The following is a 23019-nucleotide window of genomic DNA, read 5'->3' as shown; positions in this document are numbered from 1 at the left end:
GTGATCAGTACATCTCTGTCAAAGAGAGAAATTTTGAGTTCTTCCCTGCTAATGTCAATGCCCCCAATAGTGGGTAATGATCAATCTTTTTTGATAATCAAGTTTATTGATTTTAAAACAAAACCACAAATTTACATTGGCAGCGAAATCAAGCACAGTATCCGGAGAATATACAATCGTAGGGAAGATGACAGAGACTTGTAAATCATTCTTTGGGGTAAAATTCTGCATGAGGTTATCACTAATCATAAGAAACACACACATACCTTAGGACAATAGGTTAATGATCAATCTTAGCAGCAAGAGGCTCAATACAAAGGGCAAACAATAGTGGAGAAAGGGAGTACCCTTGTCGAGTTCCTCTCTCCAACTGAAAGACATCAGAGCTCACTCCATGAACTAGGACTCAGGCGCAGGGCCTTATGTAGTTGGTCTTAACCATATCCATAAATTGGTCACAAAAGCCACATTTTCGTAAGGTATGGAATAAGAAGGACTATTCTACCTGGTCAAAGGCCTTTTCTGCATCTAGCGCCATAAGTGCTGCTGGTATTGATTTTTTAATAGCTTTTTCAACCAGGTGGATCAGCCTTCGTAGATTATCACGAGTCTGCCTACCCACTATGAAGCCAGATTGATCTGTGTGGACAAGGTCTGGAAGTAAGCTATCCAGCCTAGAGACTATGACCTTCGTATATAATTTGGCATCCAGGTTAAGGAGCGCTACCAGCCTCTAGGATTCACATTTTTGATGATCTTTCCCTGGGTTCGGGATGACTAAGATTAAGTCCTCGCTCATAGAGGGAGACACCCCTACTCCCTCAGCAACAGAATTAAATAAGGGTACGAGATGTGTGATTAGCTCCGAACTAAAACTGGGCTGTAAGCTCATCTGGCCCCGGGGATTTATGAACTTTGAGCTCTGTTATGGCAGTGCGAATCTCTTCTTCAGTGATGGGTCCTCCTAATTGTTCATTCTGGGCTTGGGTCATCTGTGGAACATCCACCCCGTCTAAATAGTCTAGTTGGGTTTTTCTCGGCTGGGGTCTCCTCTTTGTATAACTGCCTATAGAAGTGACCAAATATTTGTGCCTTTGCATGATCTGTGACCACTCTCTCTCCCGTGCTGGACAGGATGTCTCCTATGTATTCTTTCTTCCGCTCAACCCTCAATTGTCTAGCCAGGTGGACCCTACTTTATTTCCTTGTTCTTATGTAGTGCGTTTGAGCCTCAGGAGTGTATGCTCAGCTCTACTATTGTAAATAGAATTAGGTTTACCCCTGAGTGCCGTTACTGTTCTTTGTAGTGATGGTGTTGGATTTTCTTTATGTGCCTTCTATGCTTCTCTCAGCTCCTTCTCTAATTCTACCTCTTTTTCGTTCTCTGTTTGTTGAGGGAAGCGGTCTTAGCAATACAATGACCCCTAAGCACCGCTTTAAAGACATCCCAATTGTTTGTTGGGGTAGTATCTTGGGGGGCATTCAGTTTTAAGAAGTAAATAATTGTTTTTCGTAAATTATTTCGCATCAGCTGGTTGTGAACTAAGGACCCCGGAAAGAAGCAGCGGCGGTGTTTCGCTGGGGCTGCATCCCATGTCACAGAAATAGTAGTTGGGGCATGGTCAGATATCGTAATCAAGTGGACAGAGGCAGAGGTTAGCTCTCTCATTAGTGCGTGATTTACGAATATATAGTCTAATCAAGAGTATGTGCGGTGGGTGTGTGAGAAGAAAGTATAGTCTCTCCCTGTGGGGTGCATGGTGTGCCATGTACCTGCGAGGCCCAGGTATTTGAATTAACGATTCAGCGCTACCGTGAAGCTACCAGTAGTTGTCCTGTGGGGTTGTGGACTATCTATGCTTGGGTCCCAAGTGAGATTGAAATCACCCATTAACACCGTATCCCCTTCCGCAAAGCCACCTAGCAATGACAATTTAGAGCAAAAAAAAATCCCTGGTTACTATCAGGAGCATATACAGTGCACATTCGACCATGGATTCATCCCTTGACCATGATTACCCTACCTTCCCTAGCTGATTTATATCCCTCTGGTTGAAACTTCAAAGATGAGAGAAATAGTAGGGAAACCCCATTATGTTTTGATGGTGCTGACGATCTATAGATAATCGGGTAGGCCCTTTCATGTAGTCTGTGATCTTCGGAACGTTTAATGTGTGTCTCTTGCAGAGCTACTACATCATACCTTTGATCTTGTAGATATTTCCATAATGTGTGCCTCTTGGCTGGAGAATAAAGCCTTTTACAATTCCAAGATAATGGGGTTACAACCATAGTGACCTAAAGTCTGGCAAGATCTCCATGTGTAGCGCTTTGAGACCCTCTAGAGATGTGTGTACCCTCTTTCGCATCTCTCTTTAAATCTGTGGGTGATATTTTCTCAGCCCATTGTTCCTGTGTAGATTGGTAAAGTGCAGGTGCCCATGTACCCTCCAAGTTGAGGAAAAATAAAAATAAATAAATAACCCCCAAATATGTTTGAACACGTTAACAATAACTATGAGGTACTGTCCTCTCCAAGAGACGAACATCTGCTTGGGCGGATATGTACAAATCCACTAGTACTGGAGGATTACTTCTTTTATTTTGGAAGAGTGTAGTTTTATCAATACATCTCTTGGTCTCTTATTGCCTACTAAGTTTGGTGGCCCAACTCTATGTACTATGTCTATTTTGACTTTTAGGCCAGTAGAATACAACAATTCTGAGAACAGTCCAAGTATAAGTGCCCCCAGGTCCAGTCCCTCTGCGCCTTTTTCCAGATTGCGAATACTGATGTTCTCTCTTCGAGATCTGTTCTCTAGATCCTCGCATTTTAACAAAGATTTCTGAAGGAGCATTTGAAAACGTTTTGCTGCGGTCTCCGCCTTGGTTGAGCGATGTTCTAGGTCTTGCGCTTTAGTTTAGAGGTCTATAGTATGGGTGCCCACAGAGTCTACATATTGTTTGTGGGAGGTGAGTTTGCTTTGGATATCCGCCTGTAGTCTTACCAAGGATGTATTCATATCGGACTTCAAGTCTTCTGGCAGGTCTAACTTAAACTTTAGTGTTTTAGTGTAAAAGCGGGTAACTGTGAGAATCAAGGTATAAAGTGCCTCTAAACCCATGAGGCCTAAAAAGGCTTGTAATTTCCTCTTTATGCTGAGTATGGGAATCCTGGAAATGGCATTAACCTTTTCCGCCTTTAGTCTGATGTGTCTTCCTCCCAGAAAGTATCTCAGATATTTCACTGTTTTTTTTTAGCTAACAAGCTCTTGTTTGGTTTGACCTTTAAGCCGTTGGGAGTCCAATGTATGTAGGACTGCCTGTAAATGTTCTAGATGTTGACTCCAGGTATTGCTACATATGACGATATCATCGATATAAGCTGCAGAGTACTGGGTGTGGGGCTGAAGGATTGTATTCATAAGGTGCTGAAACGTGGCAGGAGCTCCACAAAACCTAATGGGTAAAACTTTAAAATTATACAATTCTTCTGGAGTTGAAAATGCAGTTTTTTTCCCTCTCTTGAGTTGGGAGGGCCACCTGCCATTATCCTTTACACAGGTCAAGGGTACTAATGTACTGTGCTTCTCCCTGGCATTCTATCATCTCATCTATCCTGGGAAGGGTATAGGCATAAAAATTGAGAGATCTTGTTTATTTCTCTAAATCAATGCAAAACTGGACAGATCAGTCAGGTTTTGGGGCAAACACTTTCAGGGAATTCCACTCACTGGTGGAGGGCTCAATAACACCCACTTGAAGAATTTGTTTTACTTCTTTGTTTATAATCTCCCTATGGGCTTCAGGTATACGATAGGGTTTTAATCTCACTGTTTTCCCAGGAGGGGTGCGTATAGTGTGTTCAAAAACTGTAGCCCTACCAGGGAAAGGGAAAACACCCAGGAACGGGAGTGCAACCATTGTATCAACTCCAGTCTAAGGAGAGTGAGTAGATCTGGGTCTATGCTCTGGGGGAGCAGCTTCTGAGGTTATTCCCCTCAACACGGGAATTGTGCCTTCCCATTTCTTTAGGAGATTAATATGATATTTGTGATGCTTTCCTATAGGGGTCAACTTCTATTCGATAGGTGACAGGAGTTACCTGTGCTAGAACTTTGTGAGGTCTTTGCCACTGTCCTAATAATTTGTGATCTCATGTGGACATCATTTTCAAAACATGGTCTCCCACTTTAAACTCTCTCTCTCTCTTTGGCCTTTTATCATACTGTCCTTTTTGTGTTATTTGCGCTTGTTTCAGGTTGGTCTTAACTATGCTCCTAACCTGGCTCAAATGGGTTTTCAATCTGGCAACATATTCAGGCAAGGGTTTGCTCCCATCTCCCTCACTCTCGCATTCTTCCTTTTCCATATCTAATAGAGAACGGGGTTGGCGTCCATAACGGAGCTCAAAGGTAGAATAACCAAACTCTTTTGAACTTTGCTTCTTATGGCAAACAAGGAAAGAGGTAGCATGTCTTCTCAGTGTCTTTTCTAAAGATCCAATAGCTTTTCAAGAGTATTTTTCAATGTAGAGGTGTATCTCTCGGCAAGACCAGCTGTTTAGGAGTGATAGGCTGCAGACAGGTACTTGCTTGCTAGTTACTTGCCTATGTAGACTACTAAAAAAGTCTTAATTGCACAAGATCCATTTATTTTAGCAACAGGACTTTTAATCACTGGTTTTTACCCCCCGAAACTCACGTTTCCCGCTCTTGCTTTTATTAAGTATTTGCTACTCACCGCCTCTAAGCTCTGTTACCTTCCTCCCTTCCTTCCTTCCTTCCTCGTCCACCGCAGCAATCTTGCTGACTGAGTGGAGGGAGGGCTGGTCTTTAGACTTTCACCCACTTCCGCAGGGCCAATCCCAGCCGCCATTTTGGGAGGGAGACGGTCTAGTAGTCTTCTCCCTGAGTCCTCCACCCCTGCCCATATATATGGAGGATGGCGCCGACGCACAACGGACGCGTGCAGGCCGCCGGCACGACAAAGACATGCCCGTCTATGCCCGTTCGCACCTGGACCGCGCCATGTTGGTTGTCTCCAGATTCCGTAGGGATCATTAAGTACTCTCGGGAGGCTCCACTGGCATTAGACCTAATCGCGAAGGCCTCCCTGATATCAGCCCTAACATTTGTTCCCCAACCCCTCCCCATTCCCCCTGCAAACATCTTGTGTATGTTACTAACTACCAGGTTTCTAGTGAAGCACCATTTTGAGTTCTCTGACCTGGTCCAAGTGCTTCAAGTAGATGTTGCTTTTGTAACTGAAACGTGGCCAGACTGTGGCTTTGGCCCAGAAATTGTCACAGCCACTACACTAGGATACACTATTTATTGGTTAGACAGGTAAAAAAAAAAAGGGTGGGGTCTAGCTGTCTTCTTTCGTCCTCATTTTAAAACTACCTTTGAGCCATTGGCCACCTCTGGATTCGAGGCTATAGCGTTCTCGATACAATTGCTGGATTCACAAATGTTTAAGGGAATGCTAATTTATCATCCTCCGGGACCTAGAAGTGGCTTCGCTGATGAGCTTAGCATGACTCTTGAATCACATATTCTTAATGCTAAGTTCTCGGTGTTAAGTAATTTTAATTTCCATCTGGAAAATGTAACTAACCCAGACTCCTCAAAACTGATCGATGCAATAAATACACTACGCCATCTTTAATTTCTATAGGTCCAACGGATAAGGCTGGACATATGCTAGATGGGATTTTTTTCAAGCCACCCAAACATGAATTTATTTCCATCTCTTCCTCCCACCTGGTCAGATCATTGAGCAGTTAACTGGCAGATAAAGATGGAGAAAGTCGCCAGGCATAGACATACAGTCCAACAAACCCCCAGTAGAACCTGGCACAAGATACAGTCAGTCAAACTGAAAGATGTCCTTACTTTAGGTCCTTGGCAAACAGCTAACAACCTGGAACAGTTTGGAAAACCTCTGGCTATGGTTAAACTCGGCGCTAGACATTGTAGCACCGGTTAAACAAAGAACCATAGCTAAAAGAAAAGCTTTCCAGCCCTGGTATAACGAAATTATCAGGACATCTAGGCAAGACTGCCACAGGGATGAACAGAAATAGAGAAAAAAAAAAAAAAAAAAAGGAGGATGAGGAGAAATTAATTTACAAAGATAAACTAGCAGAACATAAAAAACGTATCATAGCTGCAAAAACCGCTTATTATTCTGAGAAGATAAAATTAGCTTATGATGCTAAGAAAACTCTTTTTCTTGTAATAAAAAAAACTTGTGGCATCAGCTAGCAGTAATTAATCAAAATTTCTGTGACACTCTGGCCAACTTTTTCAAGAAAAAGTCCCTAACATCTTCATCAATTTGAGTACAGGCAGGACTGCCATCCAACGGGACGGGCAACCCTCAATTTCCATATCATTGCAAGCCAGATTTTCTTTCTTTAAGGCTACATCGGAAGAACAATTTATAAACCTAATGCCATCAATTAAAGCTAGGGCCCACAAAAGCCCTGCCCTCCAAAAATAATGCACCTGGTCCCTGCACAAGTGGCACAAAACCTGGGATAAATGTTTAACAAAATGTTTATCGAGGGAATCTTCCCTACTCAATGGAAATGTGCCTCTGTTCAGCCCTTCCTAAAAGAGGACAACTTGAATACATTGGATACGAATAACTATCGCCCCATAGCAAGACTCCCCTTCACCGCCGAACTGTCGGAGAAAGTGAAGAACGAACAACTCTCAGAATATATAGAGGAAAATTCCCTTCTGGATGACACACAGCATGGGTTCAGGAAAAATTGGAGTACAGAATCCGCCCTGATAGTAGCCACTGAAGATATCTGAGAAACGCTGGATAATGGAGGAACAGCCGCTCTGATCCTGCTAGATCTCTCCACGGCATTTGATAGGTCAACCATGAGAATCTGGTTGACCGTATTCGGAGCTAGGGGACAGAGGCTACCGCACTAGAGCTTCTTCAATCTTTTCTGGCCAACAGAGAACAAAATGTGTCACTGGGTAATTTTACATAGAGGCTGTTTTCCCTACCCTGCGGAGTCCCTCAGGGCTCAGCCCCAAGCCCAACACTATTTAATCTTGATGTTACACCATTGGCGACTCTTAGAAAACAATCTGGGGTCTCCCTGGAGTCTTACGTCGACAACACTCAAATCGTGGTGTCACTAACAAAATCCGAAGAGAAGAGAAGCTCTGCCTTTAGGACCTGCATGAGCAATGTGAGCAATTGGATGGACAGTAACTGTCTTAAATTGAATGCCACAAAGACTGAGGTCATCATTTTCTGCAACAATCCCTCATTCTGGATGACCGCTTGATGGCCACCCGAGTTAAGCCCACTCCCTGACCCCACCAATAAAGTAAAAAATCACGGTTTCCTGTTAGATAATGATTTGAAGCTCAAAGATCGGGTGAACAAAATCAGCTCTGTCTCATTCTGCTCCCTGAAGCTGGTAGAAAAGATTGAAAAATTCCTACCTCCTGAGCTCCTGAAAAATGTGATTATCGCCCTGGTACTCCCAAGGATTGTTTACTGCAACAGTCTCTATCTTAACCTTGTTGTAGGTCCCATGAAGAGGCTTCAGACTCTGCAAAATGCAGCTGCACACTTCCTTTTCAAAATACCAAAATATGAATCTGCTAAAGAAGCCGTCAGGAAACTCAAATGGCTACCAGTCAGACAACTGTGCAAGTTCAAGGCCCTCTGTTTGGCCTACAAATCACTGTGTCAATTGGGATCAGGTCGTTTCAAGGATAAGCTTACGTGGTATGTCCCAAGAAGGTCTCTCCATTAAGGTTCTGCCTAGATCCTGACTGTCTTCCCATTTAGGAAGGCAACCTGGGGTGGAAAGAGCTTTTTCAGGACCACCACGGTGCTCTGGAGTAGTTTACCATTGACACTAAAAACTGCCTCCTCCTTACTTGCCTTCAGAAAGGCATTGAAGACCTTGCTTTTTTCTCAAGACTTAGATTCGATTCCCTGCAAGACTGCTTTCTCTCCAACAGTTCTCCGTATCGCGCCAAGATGCCCTTGGGCATGAGTTTCACGCTTTATGAATTACATTCAAATTCAAATAGGCTGCCCTGAGTATTAGGGTGACCCCCAGCATGTGACCCACTTGTCGCATCAACATGGAGACAAAAGGGGTGCCTTGATCCGTCAACATTTCCTTTGGGAAGCCTACCCTTGCAGATACAGCAATCATATCCTTGGCTACATGCTTTGTATTGGGGTTACATAGTAAAGCAATGGCCTCGGGAAAGCGTGTTGCGTAATCAACAAGGACTAACACGTACCAACAACCCCTCCTGGAAGGTAACAGAGGACCTATTACATTCATACCCACCTGGGTAAAGGGTGCCTCTATTACTGGCAAGGGCATCATGTGAACTCTAGGGGGTTTATACCCATTATTGTTTCAGCAAATAGGACATTCTTTGCAATATTGTTGTACTTGTTGAAAGATACCAGGCCAATAGAATCTGTCTAGGATAGCTTGCTCTATTTTGTCTTTACCAAAATGTCCCTTCAAAAGATGGAAATGAGACAGGACCAGGACTTTATCCTGAAAAGGGGTGGGTAGTAATAACTGTGCAGGATCCTTAGAGCCCCCTTTTCCATATAATAACCCAATGTGTACATAAAACTGGGGACCTACATTAACTGGGTCTTCTTGATCAGACACATTTCGCCAGGCCTCACGAAAGGTCGAGGCTTCCCTCTGTGCCGCTTTGAAATTTGCAGCCGGTATCCCAAATAAAGTCCTTAGATTTTGTGGAAAAAGACCTCAGAGGGGCATGTCTTTTTTTCTTTGCACCGCTGTTTTATACTTATCCACTGTTTAGTGGACGGGCACTCATGGTTGTCCACCTGAGAGAAGGGAGCAGTGCTCCACCATTTGTCTCCCTCTTTCCAGGTTTCCTGTACCAGAGAGTTGAGGTGAGGATAATCACTACCTACAATAAGAGGTTCTGGTAGTCTCAGTACAAGACCCGCTTTAAGGAGAACTACTGGTAGATCACGGTGTTGTATACGTACTTCTGCTAAGGGCTATCATTTACTATCTCCCTGAACAAACTGAATGTTCATGGTTTCATTTGTTCCAGGGATTTCGTTTGAAAGTACTTGGGGTTGCATTCCGCTTTGTAAACACCCGATGTCTACTAGGGCAGTAACCGGCACATTTACTGATAGGTCATAGTGGCAGGGAGGCCTTTTCCTGGGAGGATTGTTATATAAAACAAGGGTCATCCCTATTTCCATAAATTCCTCTTTTTGGGGGCAGAACTTGGCGATATGCCTAAACCCTCCACACTGGAAGCATTGAGGACCAGGTGAGGGAAGCCTAACTACTGTGCCAGGAAGTAGGGTCATTAGTTCAGGGGTTTTTTTTTAGTAGAAGGATGGGGATAAAGAACAGATACAGAATTTGATCGTCTCCAACTTGGTTCTTTCTTCCCTTTCTGTAGTTACTGAGTAGGATGACTGTAGGCACTTTCTATTTCTACCGCTCCGTCCAAAGTTATTGTGTGTATTGTTTAACCCACTTTTGTACTGGGGATGAAGAGAGAAGAGGGATTGCCCAAGAAATATTTCCACCATTATTTCGTTCCTGGTTGCAGTATGCGGTTTTAGTCATTTGTCAGTCATGTCCTTCACCCGTTAGTACAAAACTCTAGGGGTTTCTTGAGCGCCTTCCTTGATGTTATGTAATTGTATCCGCTAGGTCTCATCGTTGACTTCTAGTCGTTCGACAATGTTCCTCTTGATGTCATTGTACGGAGTAGTCCCTTATGGGTCTGATGCTTGATAGGTAGACTGGAACTCCACAGTTAGTAAAGGACCTAGATAGTGGCCACATTGATTGGAAGGCCAAGCAGTGGCCTGGGCCACTCTCTCAAAATCTCCACTAACATATTTCTGAAGGACCACTGAGTTTTTTTCCAGACAGATTTTATTGGTTTTCAAAACATCTTCAGCTTACATGAATCACATTCACATTATACATTATGCATACACTGAATATAGTTGCTCTCTGGTGTAGTTAGCCAAAATCCCCTGTAACCAGGGCTCGAAAAATCTGAAAAATGGTACTAGTCCTGCAGGACTAGTACCTTGAAAAATCTCCTCACCCTAACAGTGACCTACTTGACCTCCGCCTCTGAAAGCGGTGCAAAAGTGACAAGATAACAAGATTTAAAGTCATTTTTATTGCTCATTTGCTTTGTGAGCAATAAAAAGGCCTTTAAATCTTGTTATCTTGTCACATTTGCTCCGTTTTCAAAGACGGAGGACAAAAGTTAGCATGATTTCCTACTCGCCAGAAAGGGCGAGTAGGACCTAAAAATAGCTCGACCTCATAAAATTTACCTCGCAAATGCGAGCGGTCGAGTGGATTTGTCGAGCCCTGTGTAACTGAACTCCCCCCTTGAGTTGCAATTTAATTAAAGTAAGAGTGTCGCTGGTTGCTACTAGGTGTTTATATCTTTATAGGTAACGTGTTTCAGGGCCCTTAAGTGCTGATTAATCCTGACCTGCCTATTCACCTCCTCCTCTCCTGGTTCTGCACTGTCAGTTGCGGGAGTCTGCCCCGCTGTATACCTGCCTGTCAGCTGCTAATTCGCCTAAAAGCGTTCCCATGCCCTCGCCCGGTCTATTTTACCTATTCCTGTCTGGCTTCTCTAAGTAAGAGTCTAGCTTCCGCTCCGCCCATTTTTCCAATTGCTTTTTCCATGTGCCTATCCGTGGTTCCCCTGGCGTTTTCCAATTCCTAGCCATCTCCCTCTTAGCCAGAGCATAGGCGAGGTGCTGGAATTTCCCAGTTGTCTTGTTTTTGGCAGGGGCGTAACACAGGCCCCCACAGCCCCCGCGGTGCGGGGTGGCCCCCAAGCTCCAGGGGGCCCCCTCAGCACAGCACTCGGGCTACAGAGCTCGTCATTGGGCCTTGCAGGGAGGCCCCCCTCGAGTTTCGTTACACCAGTGGTTTTTGGCCATGTGCAGGAACCATACTAACAAGTAGCGGTCTGGGGTTTGTGGTACCTCCTTGTCAATGAGGTCACCTATTTTGTGTCTTATCTCCTTTCAGAACCCTTGCAGTGTGGGGCAATCCCAGAACATGTGCATTATGTGGGCTTCCCTCTCTCCGCATCTCAGGCATGCTGCGGACTCCACCCCAAAGTATCGCCTAATGCGGGATGGGGTGAGATATGCTCTGTGGAGTATGTAAACGTTTATTAATTTGAATCTGTAGGGCCACTGATGACAATTTGGGATATGAAAAGGCGACTCAGTAAGTCTCATAGTCTTGGGAGTTCAGGGGAAATGTAAAGGTAGGCTCAGGGGATCCAGAGGTTTCCTCAATCAGTTGCCCTTATTTTAAAGGAAAAGAAAAGAAAAGGTTTGTCTGTTTTTTTATATCAACCCCCAGTGCCTTCTGGGAAATGCAGTGCCCTTTAATGCCGGGCGTGTTAGGGAAATAAAAGAAATACCACAACAGAGTAGCCCCTAAACCAACAGCCCCTGTGTGTAACGTCCTCTCCCAATCCCTCCTCCTTCCCTGTAAATAACCCCAGCCATTTCAGCCCCTTATACTCACACGCTACGCCGCAACTCTCCAGAGTTCTGGCAGATGTACAGCTTCCTCCAGGGCGATCCACTACTCACATGACCAGGACTCTTCTTCCTAACTGCAGAGGAGGGGTCCTTCTAAACTCTCCTTCTCGACGTCTCCTCAACCGGACTCCTGGGTGGCCGCTATATTCCCGGGCTTCGCGGTATACAGAGAACCGTTTCTCTCTCTTCGAGCATCTCCAGTCCTACTCTCCCGCTGTCGGAGTTCTCCTCGTTGGTCTCCTCTTCTGGTAGTTCTGCTCCTTTTTCCTCCAACGACCCTCCACAGGATTGGTTCTCTCTTTCCTTGAACCTGCCTCTCTGTTTAAAGAAACAGTCACCTTTCATTGTCTTGGTGTCTGTGGCATGGGGCAGTTTACCCACTCTTCCCTTTCTTTTACAGGTTTCCTGACAGCGAGGGAGTTCATCGTGAGGACAGTGTGGCGATCTACAGGTAAGTGGGGGGGGGGGGCAGGGGCAGGGGCTCAACCTCTCACATCTCCCTTTCCCCACTTTCTTGATACCAAGAAATCCCTTGTGGGCATCTCGGGACACATAGTCTCTGGGTTGGTTTGATGGATTTCTTTTTGATGAAAGGTTTGAAAGCAAAAGGGCTGAAGGGCAAAAAAACACTGAAGAATGCGTTCAATATTACTTTTGTTACGTGCCATCCATTCCAATGGGGCATGGTCAGTGAAGAGGGTAAACTCTCTTGGCCCTCTAAATATAATTGCAAAGTGTTAATAGCTCACTGAATTGCTAGGGCTTCTTTCTCAATGGCTGCAAAATGTCTTTCCCTTGGGAACAGTTTCCGAAAGATGTATGTTATGAGGCGCTCTTCTACCTGTTAATCCTGTCGGGATAGCATGGCCCCCAGTCTGGCATTTGAAGCATCAGTTTGGACTATAAAAAGCTTTTCCATAATTAGGACTGACTAAGATTGGTTCAGACAAAAGAGCTTGTCTGAAGGATTTGAAGGCGTTTATAACTGCGGTTGATGGATGGTATAACTGCTTTTGTTTTAGTTTTTTTTTCGCAAAGCTTTCTTTATTACATTTTCAGTAGTTACAACAATACAGTCTGATTAGTTTTCGTGCAGTTATCCCAATCGACCCTACAGCTTACAGAAATGCCATTGAAAAAATCAGTTGCAAAACATTCTCAGTTAACTTCCATAAAAGCCCAGATTTTCAAGTAGCTGCCGCACAAATTTCTCATAAGTTTTCCTGTTATCCCCTTCCCTCCCTCCCCCTAAGAAAAAGGAAAAACTAAATGGAACAAACAATCCAACATTGAAAGGTACAAGAGCAAGATAAAACAGAGAGCATACACAGGTGGTTTGAGCATGTGCAAAGTGGGATCCACTCAGTCAAAGCTCGCATCTAATTGTCATTAGGTCATCTTATAATGTTGTCCCTTGGGCTTTTATTAGTATTGGAATAAATGTAAAGCCTGCATTCGTGTCAGGCAGGCGCATACAGGCAGGCCCTGAGAGAGATAATGGACTAGAGGGCCCCACATATATTCAAAATCTTAAAAGAAACAGCCGCCTTTCATTGTCTGGGTGACTGTAGTAAGGGGTGGTTTAACCCTTTTCACTTTCTTTCACAGGTTTCCTGATGCTGAGGGAGTACATCGTGAGGCCGGTGTGGCGATATACAGGTAAGGGGGGTACTAGGGGCTCAACCTCTCACTGTGCAGTAGTGCTGAGTAGATTAGAGTGGCTTAGAGTGGATTGGCATTGAGTGCAGTGGTGTCTAGTGGAGCGATTCAGAGTACAGTGGCGTAGAGAGGCATAAAATAGAGTAGAAGAGTGCAGTGTTGCAGAGTATACTGTTGTAGAGTGAAATGGTGTATAGCAGAGTGGCGTGGAGTGCATTGGCATTAAGTGCAGTAGCACCAAGTAGAGTGGCATAGCATACAGTGGTGCAGCAGAGTAGAGTGGCATAGAGTACAGTGTAGAATAGTGTGGTGTTGGGTGTAGTTACAGAGTGCAGCAGTGTAGAGTATAGTGGGGTTGAGTGCATTGGTTTTGAGGAAAGTGGCGCAGAAGTAGATTGTTTCAGAGTAGAGTGCAGTGGTACAGAGTAGATTGGCATAGCGGGGATTGGCATAGTGTCAACTGGTGTTCAGTGGAATGGTACAGAATAGAGTGGCGTAGTGTGCAGTGGTATAGAGTGCCATGTTGCAGAGTAGGGACGCACAGAGTGGAATGACGTGGAGTGGTGTTAAGTGCAGTGATGCATGACAGTAGTGTGGGGTAGTGTGCATTGGCATATAGTAGAGTGGAGTGGAGTGGTGTAGAGAAGAGTGCACTGCCAAGGTGTGGAGTAGTGTGGAGTGGTGAAAAATAGAGTGCAGAAGCGTGGAGTGATGTAGTGCAGAGTGTAGTGCGGTAACATGGAGTATGCATGATATGGTCATGTACTGTCATTACAGACAACACATCTTCAATTGAAAAGACCATTACATTTGAACTCACACACAGTTTTACTGATAAAAAAGTATATACAGCGCACAAACACTGTGTGGAAATGTCATCACCTAGTTCATTTACAGACATTTAAATTTTGATGTGTGCTAGAAGACAAAAAACACAAACCCTTCCTTCAGCACTTCTCCAGAGCCTGCATGATTGTCACATAAATCCTCTCCCTTTGAAGTCAGAGAAAGAAAAATAAACACCAAGCTACTTGGAAGACAAAGCATGGCGTTTGACCACTGTCTTTGAATGCACAGCAAGTGTGGCAAGGTAAGAACACGATTTAAAAGACAGACAGTAAGTCTGTGGAAGAAACAATGTTGGCAATGGGAGGGATGAATTTGAGCTGGACAGCCTACAGCAAATAAAGCTAGCAAATAGGAAGCCAGAAAATGTGAATTACAAACCAAAACGCAAATGGTATGAAAGAGAACATACACGGTATATGAGTGGGAGATGGGAATATTCGCTGGGGACGCGGTAGCAATACTTTATTAAAGTTCCTGGGCACCAGTCTGTGTACTTCTATTGCAGCGGGTTTACTGTTTGGTTACCAGATGCTACATTGTTTTACAAAATGCCAAATCTATAATCTTGCTCATCTGTTCGTAACTTGGCTCGCGGAGCATGTTGTCAGAAGAAATCAATAAAATTTGTTTATGAAAAAAAAAAAAGCCAATGGTAAGCAATGGGCAAAATGCATTGCTAGGTAAACTTTCTGAATAGCTCCAAGATGTCTTTAGCAAACCAGACAGCTGTGCTGTCTGGTTTGCTGCAACCTAAAAACAGCCTGGTACCAGCTCTCTCTTCTAAGAAAAGAGAAACAGTTTCTTTCATAAAGCGACATCATAACATACTGTAGCACACCTTAGCCAGGGCCTGAAGCAATATGATCACAACATCCCCCATCCAGATGGAACTTTGGCTTTCCTTGCCGACCTGCACCACCTTCAAAATCAGCGGCATCATTTACAAAGCTATCAAAACAAGCAAACACGATTATCTTGCAGACAAACTCACCATCTCTGGTTGTTATTAGCACACATGCATCCAGGAAATCATTAGACGACAGACTCTGAGAAGTTAAAAAATTTAAAAAAGAAGGAAACTGGTATTTTCCATAGATGCCCTCAGGATCTGGAACAATATACTTGTATTTGACTTCCTCAATGCTGGTCTAATTTAGGAAAGAGTTGGAGAGTCACCTTTTAAAAAAAAAAACTACATCGCAATACATTAAACAGCCCACAAACCAGCTATCTTTCACCATCACTCATTGACTTTATGCTTGACTTTGACCATGTGCAGCACTTGCTGCCCTTTGGCTAGGTTTGCACTTAAGAGATACCACATACACACATACAACGCGAGATAAACAAGATGAAAACATTCAAATACAAGCTCATAGCCCTATCAGAAACTCAGAACATTTACAAATGGGCAATACATTTCTTTAAGAAAGGTGAAAACCTTCTGCTCCTCCGCCAGAAGTGGTGCATTTCCTAACAAGCTCATCTTCCTGCCAGGGTAGCCATGGCACTTTATATATGCCCCACAACAAATGTATATATGCTTTAATTTTCCAAACCTGTACATTCTGTGAGCTGTAGTAGAAGGTACTGCCTCCAACAGAAAAACAGTACAAAGATTTAGGAAGTAATACTTTGTAAATTGAAAGCTCAAGAACGCTCTAAAGATATTCAAATACACTAAGCCATCTGACATTCGTATTTCCCATCCCCACCAATTGCTCTTCTCATCCTCAAAGAACGGAGGCCAGGACTAGTAGACTCGCTGAGCGGCTGCTGCACCGAGGGCGACCTGGGAGAGACACTGGGCGCCATGCATTCAGAAGCCTGTTGTTGTTTTATACTGCTGCTCGCGAGACTCAAATGTTGCACCATTAGCGCATTTAGACTAAGTGAAGAATGCTACATACAGTGGCCATATTGAGTGAGTAGGTGAATGCAACCTACCTATTACATATAGAAAGCACAGTGACAGCTAATTCTGTTTTAGACACTGCTAGATTGGCCTAAGCCCCGATCTATCTTGCGTGCAACTCCAAGAAGACAAGATAAAACAACTTTCAGATTTTGCCCTCCTCAAGTGTAAATAAAAGGAAACAAATCAGCCTGTACATTATACCGGCCATACTGGGAAGTGCTCAGTTATGCTCAGTTATTTTGAGAGTTTAATGCAACAACAGAACTTTTCTAACATTAAAGAACTTAGATTTAGTATAGCCGTATTAAAAAAACACAAGTTAAATCAAATTTAATGCGGCTGAATTAGTAGGCAGAAAGAAAAGAAGAAGGAGAAACTCCTGGCACCAAACACGGTTTGGTTTTCTCATATTTGTGACTGCAGCAGAAAATAAAAACAAGAGGAGAGGACAAGCAATATGACAGGCAGCAGGAAGAAGGAGGGAGGAAAGGAACAAAGAAACACCATGACGGTCAGAGAGCCACGGGCAAGCAACAATGGAGGCGCAGGAGGGAGCAAGCGGCACCGGAAGGAGGGTAATTAAGGGACGGGAGAATAAAAAATTCACGAGGGGGAGCAGGCAGGGGGAGTGAGAGAAGGACGAACAAGAGCAGCGGACGGGCACAGATTAAGTTGAATCAATCTGTGCTTGGTCCTTGCTCCACAGCAAGCGGCGGAAGTGAAGTTTCCGCTGCGCTGCAGAAGCAGACAACTGGTAAGCAACAGGCAGGCTCCCAGCCCTTTTTGGATACAAGAGTGTCTCGCAAGCGAGTCACATGCGCTAGCGCGTGCTCTCGCAGGCTGGACCCTCAAAAGGAAAGAGGATTAGAAGTGGAGAAGGGAGGAGAGGTGGAGAGGGGACATAGATGGAGATTGGAAATCCAAAAGGTAAGTGGAGGTTACCTGATGGGTGAAGCTGTTGCAGTGTGTGTAAGGAGTAGAAAGAGCTCAAAGGAGATGGGAGACATGAGAAATAAAAGACCCAACCACTCACCGGAGAAACAGTACTTCCGCCAAAGAAGGTGACGCCAAACCAAGTGGCAATGAACACCCACTGGGCTGAAAACCTCGGGAACTCTGGAAAATATTGTTGGATGTCCTCTGTTGCCCTCTGAAGGATTGCGGGGCCCTTGCTCTCTCTGTAGTAAACCTCCCCAGACCGGCGATTATCCACATCAGCCCAGAAGGCAGCCACTACACGGCGGTCCTTAGATATAGGGAAGGCTACAGGTGTAAACTGGGAGACTTCACGCAGGAAGGACAATATTCCGTTGTTGTTCACCTGTCCAAAAGAGAAAGGAACATGTTTTACATTCAGTTGATTAAAGCTAGGACTACATCTTACTGGTAAATAAGACCTTATGATCCTTTAGCATTAACCATACTACAGGGCTGGTGTGAGAATGCAGCCTGTGAACATAGCAAGTCTGGAATCAAGTCCCTTTTTCAGTTCGAGCATTCGAGACCTCTTGTATATACTTTATTATTTACTTATATGTGTATGTACTTTGTGGGCTCTAGAGATCAGCCCTAGGACTTGTCTGCTTCCGCTTATGGACTTTTTTTCTGTTCAACTGCCTCTATATAACTGTCTTGATAGAAAATGACCAGTAGATGATGGAGCAGGGTTTTTACTTTAAAACCAAATATCTGTTTCTTTTTCGCATGTTATAATTAAAAGTACTACTGATTAATTAATAACTACTAAAATGTGTCATGGTAAGTCTAATCAATCTTATTAACAAAAGAATTACACGTGGGAATGCTATTGCATGGCTAAAATAATAAGTGAACTAAGTTGGTGGGCAAATTGACAGAAATAGATGTTGCTTATGTGATGTTATTGTGTTTTGCGCTTTTAAGTAATATGCATTAATGGCTTATGATGTCGCAAATGGCTAGATAAATACATACACATAAGGGTATTAGTAGGGGAATAACACTGTACAATCATTTCCGTGCAGTAATTATGTTTTGTGTTTATTTCACTTAAAGTTGTCCATTGTGGCCTGTTATAAAATGGCCACCACCCGCAGCCTGCATTTGAGTTGATGGAAATTTTGCAAGGAAGCTTCGCGCTGCCTATGACCTTGCCTTTTGGATGAACCGAAAAGCCATGACCATGACGACAAATCTGGGACGGATGCCAGAGAGCCCCTGAACATGAGATGTTGCAAAAAACAAATACTGACTTTATGAACTTGTAATGATCCCATAAATGGGATACAATTTATCCAAAAGAGACATCCGTAGAAGTAACAAATTAGTTATGGAATCTTTATTTCTATTCATTATTTGAGACGATCAATATTTGTGAACCTTTCCCAAAGTTTCTTGGTGTAACAAGACGATATTATTTCCGCTGTTCATCCGTTTTTAATGATATAATTGTAACATTTGGAATGTAACTTTTAGTATAAATATTGGTAGACTAGAGAGGTCTAGTGCCACTTCTTCCCGAACTGATGATCAGAGGTCCCGATGCTGACGGAGAGAGGACGGTGACTCTACATGATGGATAGAAATTCTATTTGCTGAGGACCGGTTCTGACTTAGGATTCTGACTTTAGCCAGAATAGGTAAATATGAGAGAAATGAACTTGCATTTAATTTGGCTTTTCATGCAATTTTAGATAAAGAGATATTCTGTTTGAATCACTGTGTCGGGTGGTCTTTTTATTGTCGTGTTTATTGAATATAAAGAATATTATGATGTTGTTTTTTTACCAGATTCACAGCAACTAGTTGATACCATTGACCTCAAGGTATATGCAGATTGGTTAGGTACAGGAAAGTGTTTCCCCATATACATGGCACAGATAGAGCGGTAGGATTGAATGTTGGTGTAATGGGCCCCACCAGCGTGTGATGTGTGTGTGCGTGTGTGACTGTGAAATCACTCCGTCCGTGGAAGTAGAGGGGATTCGGAAGCTCCGATCTGCACCAGTTTCTTGGTAGCAGAATGATGGTTAACTATTTTCTTGATCTGGTGAATTTGTGTGTACATAAGCTTATTGATTATTGATTGATATTGATGTTTGTACTAACGCTGTATGTTGAAGTTGTATTCAGTTTTATGTAGTGTGTACGGCTTCTGGGACGAAGGAAGTCGGTGACAGTTCCGTAGTAGGGCAGAGGAAAGCGCTGCTCTCGGGAAAGGTGGAATTGTTAGCCCTGTATGCATGCAGGGGAAACGTGTAACAATTGAAGTTGCACGCCGCATTGTCTGGGTTCGATTCGGTGACATCGTCGTGTGTTGCCATTAGAGACATTTTCTGTGTGAGAGAAGTGTATATGATAGCGAAGGTTATCTGTGAAGTTCTGGTTTTAGGTACCAGGGATCCAACTGGCATTCCGTTATCGCTTATCACTAGAAAGGTAATAGGTATTCTCTGAGCTGGTTAGAAGGACAGGGCAGAAGTAAGCGCTGCTTTGTTAACGTGTGATATAATTCTGTAGTAGGACAGACTGTTCGCTGTTCTCGGGAAAGACAGAATTCTGTGTGAATGTACTACATTTTCTGGTGTGAAAGTGCGTGAATGAGAAGGCATTCTGGTTAATTGTGAAACTCTTAGGAGCATTCCGGAGAAAAACAGTTAAATTGATGCTTGTTAGAAGGGTAGATTAGAGGGATGTGCTACTTTATCAACGGATGTAACGATTCTGTAGTAGGGCAGAGGTAAGCGCTGCTCTCGGGAAAGGCAGAATTCTCGTGGGAAAGGTCTTTTTCTGTTCTATGGCTAGCGAAGCAGACAATGGAGAGGTTTGTATGTTGTAACTAATGGACTCGTAAAGATTGAAACAAAGTCTGCCGAGTAGTTTTGTAAAGGAGGGGTAGACGAGAGAGACAGGAGACAGGAGTAAGAGCTGTTGCAGCAACTGCTAACGTCAGGAGGACTGCGCTGTGATTGGACAGTGGATTAGAACAGTGGGAGCACTGTGATTGGTGTGCTACTGTACGCCGCGCAAGGATTGGGAGACGTACAGGGTGACGTAGACGCTCCAGGATTGGTGCGTTAGTGTGAGTCGCATTGCAATTGGACAGGAGATTGTACAGTTGTAGAAAACACTAAAGAGTTGCGGAAATCAAGAAAATGTATTATCACGCTGAGGAAAAGAAGAAGAAATCCTTGTTTAGTAAAGTAAAAACATGGTTCGACAAGGATAAGGACATCGTAACTAGGGAAGGACAGTTACTTCCTCCAACAAGGACACCTGCATCCTTCATGGTTGCAAAATATGGGTATCATACCTGTATTTGGTTAGACAACTGGGTGAAGTATACCAAAGAGGATGGAGTATTAGCTTTCCCGGAACATGGCTCATTTAATCTGGCCGTACTGAGGAATTTACGTGAGAAGATGATGATTCTAGAGCCACGGCCTAGGCCGACGCAGTTCGAGGCATTAGTGGAATGGGAAGATGAGACGTATGAGCGAGAAAAACAGAGAAGTTGAGGGAATTACCGGTACATGTTTGGGCGAAAGTATGATCGCGAAACCCATCATGATCGGATGAGGAGATGGCGAGATGCCAGTATGACTGAAGGATTATATCCTGTCTGAACTGCAGAGGAAATGGAAGGGAGAAAATGTACAGAAAAAGTACATAATATAGAACCAAGGAGATATGGGGCGAATGAGTCTGAAGATGATGTCTTAGATGACATGCTCTACAAAAGACCACCCCCGTATAGACGAGAACCAGAAGTAGGAACAGCAGTGACCCCGATGAGAGACACCCTGCGGATTATTAAGACAGAGGGTACCACCCCTGGTTTAAAAAGCGGTTGTTCTCTGGTAGAAAGAGAAAGAGAGAGAGAAAAAGAGAGAAAAAGAGAGAGAAAGAGAGAGAGAAAAAGAGAGAGAAAGAGAGAATGAAGTTGAGGATGAGAGGACCAGAGAACTAGCAAGGACTACCTTTGAATTGACAGAGAAGATCAGGGAACTGACTAAAAATCTTGAGGCGGTTACGGTGCCTGTGACAATAGGTCCGGTTATGCCGATTTTCGACAAGCAGAGGACGGGCGAAAGTGGTTTGACGGTTCCATATGTGGGCAATAGATGGATTGTTTCTTCAGAGCAGGCAGAAATGAGAGCAGAAGAACAACAGTGAAGAACAGGAGAAAATCAGTGGAGACATACCATATGTGGAGGAGAATTGAGTGTGCAGACTAACTCAAGTTTGAACTCTGGATGTGTGGAAGGGAACAGAGGATCAATCCTAGAACCACAAAGAGTGTCAGAACCAGGGAGTGCTGAAAAATCCCCAGGAATAACTGCTGAAGATTTGAATGATTGTCTGAAAGCTTTGCAGAGGAAGGAGAAGGAATCCCAGGGAATTGATGTAGCTAGGCTACGTATGGAGATGGAGGAGCTGATTGTAGGAACAATCCCTACAGAAACGCTGAAAAATTATGAAGAAGGAGAGATTCTATTTTTGTGTAAAAGTGTCACATGGAGAGCAAAGAACATACATGACAGGTTGAAAGGAATAGCCAGTGAAATGGGGATCGACATGGACAAGGTAAAAGCTTTACAAAAGCCTTACCGGGTGGATTTTACAGATAAGGACATTGAAAATCTGAACAATGCAGGCCGAACAGGGCAGATTAAAGAGATGATTGCTGTGTTGAGAAAATGGGGAGATGTAGAAAGATGGAAAGATAGATGGTATAGAAAGCGAGAGGATGCAGCAGACAGAACTTATTCAGCATTTCCCCTGAAGGAAAAAGAGAAAGCAGTGACAGCTTACCCCATGAGGGAGATTCCAGGAGGAGGGTACGTACATGTCCCATGGACCAGACAGGATATTTTGTCATTTACAAATGATTTCCCTCGACTAAGGGAGAAGCCTGTCGAGTGGTATAGACAGGTAGACAGGTTTGTGAAATTGTCAAAAGTGCTGTGGATTGACCTGAATAGTCTGTTTGATATAATTGTACCAGCAGACCTGTGGGCAGAATGTAAAATAGTCATAGACTGGCCCACGAAAGAATACCCGAGGGATCCAAAGACAGGAGCTCCAGATCCGGAGGTCATGAAAAAGTATGAGCAGGTTATGGCCTTCTTGAAAAATAAGATACCCCCCAAGGAAACAGACTGGGTTAAAATAGATCGAACACATCAGGAGGTGAAAGAATCAGTCCATGCTTACTATGAAAGACTAATACTGGCTTTCAAACAGTTCAGTGGAGAGGAACATTTGGGTGACAAAGATCTGAGCCATTTTGTATATAGATTTGTGTATGGCTTGCGACCTGAAATCAGTAAAATGATAAGGCAGCATACCGTAGACTGGCAGAGCAAAAAGATTGATGAGATCCTGAGACATGCAAAATACTTCAGTGATGAAATTGAGGCAAAACAAAGGAAACTGAAGGAAAAGGCATTGTGGGCACAGGTGAAAGTTGCAGAAAGACAGGAAGCTCAGTTGATTGAACAGGCAAATAACCCAGGAAATAAACCCAGGTTTGGTCCAGGGAAAGGGAAAGGAAACATTGAAGAAGCCAAAAAGAAATTTCCATGCCACAACTGTGGAAAATTAGGGCACTGGAAATTCGAGTGTAAGAATCCACCATCTTCTAATGACGACAATCCATCATTGAATTCACAGGTGCAGAGTGAAGGGTGTGGTCAGCATTAGCAACAGCAGAAGGCTGATAAGCAGCAGAATCAGGTGCCAAAACCACCCTTGCCACAGAGAAGAGGATCCCAGAAGTACAGTCAAGAGTCGGGGTTCTACGATGAAGAGCAGGTAATCAAGTCAAAACGCGCAAGCGCTGTATCTCAATATTGGATGAAGAATGAAGGAAGTGACTCTGAGGGAGAATTCTGACGGTGCCGAAGAGAGGAGGGAGAGTGCGTACTTGGCGCAACTCTAGAAATAGACCAGGCAGGACCATTTGTAGATGGGAAAATCAATGGTGAAAGTGTTACCTT

General features: G+C 43.8%; 1 protein-coding gene across 5 annotated transcripts in view; it reads right to left on the bottom strand.

Moving 5' to 3' along the window:
* SNED1 (sushi, nidogen and EGF like domains 1) overlaps positions 1 to 23019 on the bottom strand; it is a 3096442-nt gene that overhangs the window by 2997305 nt on the left and 76118 nt on the right. For all 5 annotated transcript variants that reach the window (XM_085634426.1, XM_085634427.1, XM_085634428.1 and 2 more), the window contains one exon: positions 17073 to 17360. In XM_085634426.1, the coding sequence (XP_085490552.1) occupies positions 17073 to 17360 (288 nt within the window). The remainder of the gene's footprint in view (positions 1 to 17072; positions 17361 to 23019) is intronic.

Source organism: Triturus cristatus, chromosome 11 (assembly GCF_964204655.1).
Source record: "Triturus cristatus chromosome 11, aTriCri1.1, whole genome shotgun sequence".
Lineage (NCBI taxonomy): Eukaryota > Metazoa > Chordata > Amphibia > Caudata > Salamandridae > Triturus > Triturus cristatus.
Note: the sequence above shows the minus strand (reverse complement) of the source record. Positions and strands in the feature narration are given on the sequence as shown.